Here is an 8,805-nt window from a genome sequence, read left to right as displayed (position 1 = left end):
TGTCTCGTTCGAATTCGTGATTCCCCCCGCTCCCTCGCGTACCCCCTACAGCCTCTTGCGTACCCCAGAGGGTACGCGTACCCTAGTTTGGGAACCGCTGCACTAGAGCTTTCATTGATCATTTCATTGTTTTTCATAAAATTAATATTTTAATATATATAAAATATTTCTCATATCTGGATTGCATACGATAATTAGGGTATATATACAAACGTATGACATGTGAAAGAAGCGCTAAAATCTCATAAATCGGTGAAGTTTACACATTAGTTGTAGTCAAACCATTAAGTCTTCGCAATGCTGCCATAATCACTGAGCGGAGTTTCGAATTGGTCCTGCCCATCCATGTACCCATATAAGGCTACTGCGTGACATCTCGCTCCGCCCACATCTCGCCCCGCCCCATCCCGCAGGCTGCAGCGAACACCTTCTCGAATCACTCAGCTGTCCCAGACACGTAATGCGCATACGTTCTATGGGACGTCAAACGCCTCGCTGTATGATTGGCCCCCCCGCACCCCCACCGGCTATATAAAGGAAAGCGCAGCGTGCACGGTGTAGATCCTCCGATAAAGAGTCGAGTCGCACTTGTTTATTTCTCTGGTTTCCGCCAAGAAACAGGGTTATTCTTTTATAAAACCAAGTGCAGACGTTTCTCCAACCGAAGGTCACCTAATCTTCGCTGGTGTGATTTTCAGGCTACTGACTGAGATACGGAATCAAAAAGGTGAGCTTTATTTTAACACGGTAATTTAATTAGATAATTGTACTTACGATTTATTGTCTAATAGATATGTGAGTATTATAGGATAGTCCGACATAAGCTAGTCAACAAAAATGCTGTCTGTTAAATAAAGGAGGCTGTTTTTCTTTAAATGTCTGCGGCGCTATTTAGAGACATACAATGTTAGTATTGTAATGTATTGGTTTTTCGTTTGCCAGTCATATATGATGCACTGAAACCGACTTTCGCCACTGGTGTGTGGATGGGTGAATGTGAGGCATGTATTGTAAAGCGCTTCGAGTACTCGTAGGAGTAGGAAAGCGCTATATAAATGCAGTCCATTTACTTTATGGGCGGCGTAATACTATGGAAGATCGTAATATTGCGAGATGTTCGATTTGCGACGGTTTTTAACAAATCCGTAGGTTCCTATATATGCGAAGTTTTTTTTTTTTTTTTGTACCAAATGTTCTTATGCTCAGTTTGGTTAAAATTTAATTACTGCAGCTTGGTCTAGTGGTGGAGTACTATTATCCTGTTTCGGATGTTTATTGGTTACCGTGGTTTTTTTTCTTCCCCAGAATGTGTGTGGATATCGTCAATATCAGTGAGTGGCCGACGCAGATGTCCCAGGCGATTAAGAAGGCCTTCCGCCGCCTAAGGGCGGCGCTGTCAAAAATCAAGCGTCGCTGTATAGCAGCCGTGAAGGCTCTGCGGCCTGAGGTGTGCCCCCTGCCGATCGTTACTCTGGGGAAAGATGAGAGTGCGAGTTCCCCAGATGAGCAGGATGTTGACCTGTCGGAGTGGCTGGAATGGGACTCCTCTGAAGTCTCTTCTCATGAGGCCGATGAAGCTGTTCCTGGGAAATCCAGTGTGTCCTCGGAGGGGCCAGGCTGTGACAGTGATTCGAGCTGGTCTGATGACGACGGTGATGACAACTCTGAGAATGCTCAGCTCTGGGAATCCTTCCGCAGTGATGACCCATACAATCCGCTGAGTTTCTCCTCTGTGGTGACGTCTCAGGCCACTTGCCCACCAGAGGGCTGCACTGCAAAGGCTGGAGGGACGCAGGTGGAACGTCTCTGTGATGAGGAACAGCGGCGCCCTCTGCAGGAGGAGATGCCCACTACAGGTCACAAAAAGGTATAATTTGGATGATATCACTGTGCCTCTGTGTTCCAGTCCCACAGGGAGACACATTCTTTTTGGGTTTCACAACATCTTCAGTAATGCGTTAATACAAATGCAGTGAAGAGCTAATGTATGTGGTTGGTTATGTGTTGCGCTCTTTGTGTAACACTCCAGGTTTCGTTTAACGCCTCCCCTTTGTTATTGCAGGTGACCTTCAGTGAGAAGGTGGAAGTGCGCCCTCTTGTGGCCTGGGCGTTTGCCAGCCGGGTTGCCCGTGATGGATCCTGCTGGTTGCAGATGGCCAGAGACAGAGACCGGTTCCGGAGGAGGGTGGAGGCAGCCAGTGATGTCATTGGGCCTGTCCTGCTCCCCCAGCACAGAGCAGCAGTTTGGGAGAGGCTTGGGAGGGGCTCCTCCACCTCCTCCAGACACCAATACCGGGAGGACTGAGTAGGAGAAGTACTTTTTTGTACTGATTCTATAAACTTTTTTATATGACTATTTTCAAAAGAGTTGCTGATTTTGTAATACTGCTGCAGCATTCTCCATGCTAATCACTGCCCCACATCGAATTGGCACTTTGCTCTGCCACATATCACTTTACTACCCCCTTTTGAATGTTGCATCGTAGTGCTGGGCGATAAAACGATCTCGATTTTATATCGATTAAAAAAATGAGGACGATCATGATGATAAACGGACTATAAAACTCGATCAACCAAGTTTGCTCCATTTTAGAGAATGCGCCGAGACAGACAACTCGATGGCCTATCAAGCAGAGCGTTTACTGAACGCTAGCACAACAGCCAATCACCGACCCCATTGTAATTTTGCCCATCCTCCCTTAAAGAAGCAATGGGTGCGTTTGAGTTGGCCTTACGTCTGTCTGCAGCTGACGTGACGTGGAGCACGATCTGCCGTCGGCTGCAGGGGTGGAGTATAAACCGACTGCAGCCAAGTCGGACAACTGCTACTCCTTGTGTGCGAGACCTGACTGCAATGGCAGCACTGCCAGAAGCGTGTAGATCTATACAAATATCACCTGCATGCACATTACTTCTTTTACAATAACCAACTCCTGATACAAACTGTTAGCAGTGAATAAAACTGTGTACAGTGGCTCTGTGTAAAAAGAGCTGCCAGGAAAAAGATCAAATACTTGTATTTCAAGGATTCAAATTTTTTATGTACAGAGTACAATGCAATTCTTACTTGAATGCCTTCACAGACTGGACGATTAAACAAATAAAGCAGTGCAACATTACAGTAACTAACAAATAAACCACTAACATGTACTGTTAGAGCATTTATGTAACTTATTTAAACTTTATTTTACCAGGTAAATGAACTGAAAACCAGTTCTCACTGCTTTACGTTCTTTTCGGGAGAAATAGCAGATAACGCATTGGAACTTCCTGGGATACAAACGTCATACGCGTGACTAAAATCTTTAGCCAATAAGGGCAAAGTTGTGTCGTCACGGAGGCAGTTCCAGTTTGTGCTGCACGTCTTGCTCTCGCAAGGATTTTGTACCATGTGACATGGTGACGAGTGCTGACGTTTTGCAGCGCTGGACAAAAAAAATCTAACCATGCTTTGGCATTTTTTTGAATAAGTGTTTTTGTTTGGTTTAGATACTTTTCTACCTCAGAATTTTAAAAGGTTAAGAGACCAAGAATAGAGGAAGATACTTGTTGCAGTCAGTTCTGTCCTGCTTTATTTTATGTTTGCCCTTTAACATATTTGCAATATTATACAGTTTTGCACATTGTTACATTATTATACGGTTTTGTTCATTTCAGCTATGTTCCTTTGAATACTTGAAAATGAATAACCTTTTATAATTTTAAGGGAATTTTGTATGTAAACAGTAAAATTTGTTGGAAAAATAAGTATTTGTTTACTAATATTGTTTCAATCTATTCATTCTATTTGTCAGAATAGGGTTAATTTTATTATTTTGATTATTACATTATTACATGGAACAGCATTGTGAAACTATAATATTGATAATTATCGATATCGGTCAATACAGGAACAAATATTGTGATAATTTTTTTTGCCATATCGCCCAGCTCTACACGGAGGTATTTTTGACTCACTATCAAACACGATGTAAATTTCCCTGTAGTAATTAATACATTAATAGACACAAAAAACCCAGAGGCACACCAACGAAAACACAACGCAATGCTAGTACCAACTAGCAAGAACTAGCTAACCAGCTAAAAATTCGCAATTAACTTCTAAATTATCGAAACTCAGTTACATCGATAAGTACATAAATTACCACGAAACATACACTCACCTAAAGGATTATTAGGAACACCATACTAATACGGTGTTTGACCCCCTTTCGCCTTCAGAACTGCCTTAATTCTACGTGGCATTGATTCAACAAGGTGCTGAAAGCATTCTTTAGAACTGTTGGCCCATATTGATAGGATAGCATCTTGCAGTTGATGGAGATTTGTGGGATGCACATCCAGGGCACGAAGCTCCCGTTCCACCACATCCCAAAGATGCTCTATTGGGTTGAGATCTGGTGACTGTGGGGGCCATTTTAGTACAGTGAACTCATTGTCATGTTCAAGAAGCCAATTTGAAATGATTCGAGTTTTGTGACATGGTGCATTATCCTGCTGGAAGTAGCCATCAGAGGATGGGTACATGGTGGTCATAAAGGGATGGACATGGTCAGAAACAATGCTCAGGTAGGCCGTGGCATTTAAATGATGCCCAACTGGCACTAAGGGGCCTAAAGTGTGCCAAGAAAACATCCCCCACACCATTACACCATCACCACCAGCCTGCACAGTGGTAACAAGGCATGATGGATCCATGTTCTCATTCTGTTTACGCCAAATTCTGACTCTACCATTTGAATGTCTCAACAGAAATTGAGACTCATCAGACCAGGCAACATTTTTCCAGTCTTCAACTGTCCAATTTTGGTGAGCTCGTGCAAATTGTAGCCTCTTTTTCCTATTTGTAGTGGAGATGAGTGGTACCCGGTGGGGTCTTCTGCTGTTGTAGCCCATCCGCCTCAAGGTTGTGCGTGTTGTGGCTTCACAAATGCTTTGCTGCATACCTCGGTTGTAACGAGTGGTTATTTCAGTCAAAGTTGCTCTTCTATCAGCTTGAATCAGTCGGCCCATTCTCCTCTGACCTCTAGCGTCAACAAGGCATTTTCGCCCACAGGACTGCCGCATACTGGATGTTTTTCCTTTTGCACACCGTTCTTTGTAAACCCTAGAAATGGTTGTGCGTGAAAATCCCATTAAATGAGCTGATTGTGAAATACTCAGACCGGCCCGTCTGGCACCAACAACCATGCCAAGCTCAAAATTGCTTAAATCACCTTTCCCATTCTGACATTCAGTTTGGAGTTCAGGAGATTGTCTTGACCAGGACCACACCCCTAAATGCATTGAAGCAACTGCCATGTGATTGGTTGATTAGATAATTGCATTAATGAGAAATTGAACAGGTGTTCCTAATAATCCTTTAGGTGAGTGTAGTCTTATAAGCAATACTATACCGTTTTCATCAAGAAATATCTCTATCCAGCAAATTAAATACTGTCATGTATTATCTGTAAAAACAAAAAACACCGAAAAGGCATGTGATGTTTTAAAATATATGGCTTGTTTACCTCAAGAGCTTCGTAAAAAGACATGAAAACAACAGTGAAACCGTGTACAAATCAGCGCGCGACAGGGGAAATATAGGAAAACTGAATTGCCCGGAACACCTGATCTTTTTTTCCATTACAAATTCTGTTTTATAATCTTTGATCGGTTTAGGACAAGTGATCACATTCTGGGTGTGCAAAAATCAGCTTTAGGGTACTTTCATGGACTTCGAACAAACTCACATATTTGCATGAGTGAATGGGGCTTCAACAGTTGAAATTAAATAAAATTTTACAGAAACATGGCATTTGATTTCTCCCTTGTTTGTTATAAATTGGGGCCTAATTTGCACATGTGTACCAATTTTGGTATGGAAAAAAAAAACTTATGAAACGTATGAACAGCTCTTATCAGGTGCTAAATGCTAATGAGGAGACTGCTGTATAATAGAGCAATGGTGCCATCTGGTGATCCAAAAAAGTTTTGCAGGTACGTTAGCAATGGCGTTTAAAAATGAAACCAAGACCTACCTCATTTATTAATCTTGTGATTAATTCAATTACAAGAATTTTAAAAACACGGGTCGGAAACGTCACATTGATTTTTTGGCAGATAAAACATGCCATTTTTCATTTTTAATTACAAACTTAGATCTCATCTGCACACCCGTGCACAATTTTGCTCATGAAAGAAGACAAATTAGGGTATGAACGGCGCTTTTCAAGTGTTAAAAATGCAGGTAAGCAGACAGCAATCTGTATAATGGAGCGATAGTGCCATCTGGTGACCAAAAAAACTTTTCAGGCATTCAAGCGATGGCATTTTAAAGTGAAACCAAGACCCCAGATCGTCTATTCATGCGCGATTTTATAAAACTTATTTAAAACACGGGTAGAAAATCGCCCGCCCGTTTACAAACGTTTGGATGAATAAATGCATTTTAAGTAGGCACACGCGACAACCGGATACCCAGCACAAGAAGTATGTACACTAACTAATACAAAGTAAACAGAGGCTACATCCAAGAGGTACACGGGGGTATATACACGCGCTCGCGAGATATGCCGAGACATGCAGATACCGCCGGTGTTCTGAAATTTTTTCCTACCAGCATAAATATTTGCTCCCCTTTAAAGGTGTGTCAGGGACCGAGATGGAAGGCACGAGGAACACAGGCGGATTAGGAAAAAATCCTTTTTTTTTAATTCACAAAAAGAAAGCAATTTAACAAAGAATAAACTTGGGCCCACAAAAAAAAGTCAACTAATCAATAACTAAATAACCTAAACCAAACATACTGACCTCCTATAGACAAAACACCATGAGGGCTATATATACACTGGTTGGCCAAACCACAAGACACAAAAGGGGTAAAACCAATAACAAATACCACAAATACACCCATACAAAAGTCAGATAATGTTTCAATCAAAACAAACAAAATCAAATCAAATTAAGTGAATCCGAAAAAATATACCTAAACAATAAAAAGAAACTAAATGCAAACCATTCCACTCCCACGGCAAACAGCCAGTTGGAGTTGTCCAATTTCCTGCATTTAGCCCAGCTTCCATGTTGGCCACCTCTTTTGCCTGGAGCAGCAAGGAATCCTCCCCTGCACTCCACACACGGTAAATCAAAAGAAACAAATTAAACTCAATAAATACTCAACACATTATTCCAGTTAACCAAATGTGTGCGCCTCATCTAGTAAACTGGTTAAATGTGCCAAATAAAGAAATACATAAATTAAATGTTAATTACTAATATATTGCAACTTAAACTAAACAAACTCAAACATAGAATAACAAATGACCATAAATGATACTTCCCTTAAAATGGGGGCAGCCATCACAGGGTGGTACAGTAGGATATTATTATAGACATAAACACTCCATAAATATCTGCTCCCCTCTCTGTTAAGGGTGGTAGGACATTATTATAGACATAAACACTCCATAAATATCTGCTCTCCTCTCTGTTAAGGGTGGTAGGACATTATTATAGATGTAAACACTCCATAAATATCTGCTCCCCTCTCTGTTAAGGGTGGTAGGATATTATTATAGACATAAACACTCCATAAATATCTGCTCTCCTCTCTGTTAAGGGTGGTAAGACATTATTATAGACATAAACACTCCATAAATATCTGCTCCCCTCTTTGTTAAGGGTGGTAGGACATTATTATAGACGTAAACACTCCATAAATATCTGCTCCCCTCTATGTTAAGGGTGGTAGGACATTATTAAAGATACAGAAATATAGATATAGTTATCTTTCATATTGTCATAGTTAATCTTTAAATGTCCACGTTCTTCCCTTTAGTGAATGTATCTCTGGGTATCCTAACCCATCCCAACCCATTTCATATTTAAAACATTTGGGAATATGAATATTTCATATAAGATGACCACAGTGTAGAGCCCTATTATTCAAATCACGGTCCTCGAGGTCCAAGCACTGTTGGTTCTCCAGCCTTCCTTTACCTGTGAGCCAGATGTGAAGCCTCTGACCAATCAGAATCAGTAATTATTAAACTACCTGGGAGAACTGAAAACAAGGCCTGGATTTGGAATCAAGGTCCAGATTTGAAGAGCCCTGGTGTAGAGTATAGATATTGATTTTTTTGTCCAATCACAATGTCCCCACTAGTTTCATTAGTTATACAGCACCTGAAAACAGAGGAAATTTTATAATGTTACACAAAGCTGACCCTGACACATACTTGTAAAAGAGAAAATATAAAACTCTTATAACCCATGACTCTTCAGAAAACTGATATTTTCAGAAATGGTAACAGAAAGGATAATATATTCATGCGTGTTCCAATATAATGTGTCTTGGGATAAAACGTAGTCTTTGCATAGAGAAGTCACGACATGACTTTCAGCACTAAAAAATTAAGTAAATTCTGTTTTTATTGATTCATACATTTTGTTTTCATTACGTTTCACAGGGCCCAAGTGCAGTATTAGATTGTTAATGCAAACATTATGCTCAGATCATTAGAAATACTGTTCACTTTTTCGTGAGTAAAAACGTGTACATGAAATAGAAATCTTATTTATTCATTTTTATTAACAGATAATAGGAATGCGATTTTATGTAACATGTTTCAGAATGAAAGATGAACAGTTACCATAGAGACTTAAATTGTTATGCAAACTATGGATACTGCAAGCCCTGAGTTAATTTCGCACACAGCCAAGTTTTAAAGCAGCGTGAAAATCACGCGGATGCTTTGCAGGCAAGAGTGTATTCAAACTGCACTCTGATACACATGCACATGGCAAGTCGAAAATGTATGACAC

At 40.7% G+C, this 8,805-nt stretch overlaps 1 protein-coding gene across 1 annotated transcript; it reads left to right on the top strand.

The window, feature by feature from the left end:
• Positions 1–574: 574 nt before the first annotated feature.
• On the top strand, positions 575–3,747 carry LOC140586953 (uncharacterized). Its single transcript, XM_072708501.1, has 3 exons — positions 575–727; positions 1,306–1,867; positions 2,063–3,747. The coding sequence occupies exons 2-3, from the start codon at positions 1,307–1,309 to the stop codon at positions 2,303–2,305; spliced, it is 804 nt and encodes a 267-aa protein (XP_072564602.1). The 5' UTR covers positions 575–727; position 1,306; the 3' UTR covers positions 2,306–3,747.
• Positions 3,748–8,805: the final 5,058 nt, after the last annotated feature.

This window comes from Paramormyrops kingsleyae, unplaced genomic scaffold, assembly GCF_048594095.1.
Source record: "Paramormyrops kingsleyae isolate MSU_618 unplaced genomic scaffold, PKINGS_0.4 ups106, whole genome shotgun sequence".
NCBI classification, from domain to species: Eukaryota; Metazoa; Chordata; class Actinopteri; order Osteoglossiformes; family Mormyridae; genus Paramormyrops; species Paramormyrops kingsleyae.
Note: the sequence above shows the minus strand (reverse complement) of the source record. Positions and strands in the feature narration are given on the sequence as shown.

What these genes read in the sequence shown, in the direction of transcription:
- LOC140586953 (XM_072708501.1), top strand. Translation starts at nt 1,307, where the DNA reads ATGTGTGTGGATATCGTCAATATCAGTGAGTGGCCGACGCAGATGTCC. An exon ending in CCACTACAGGTCACAAAAAG is followed by an intron (nt 1,868 to 2,062) that starts GTATAATTTGGA and finishes TTGTTATTGCAG; the next exon opens with GTGACCTTCAGTGAGAAGGT.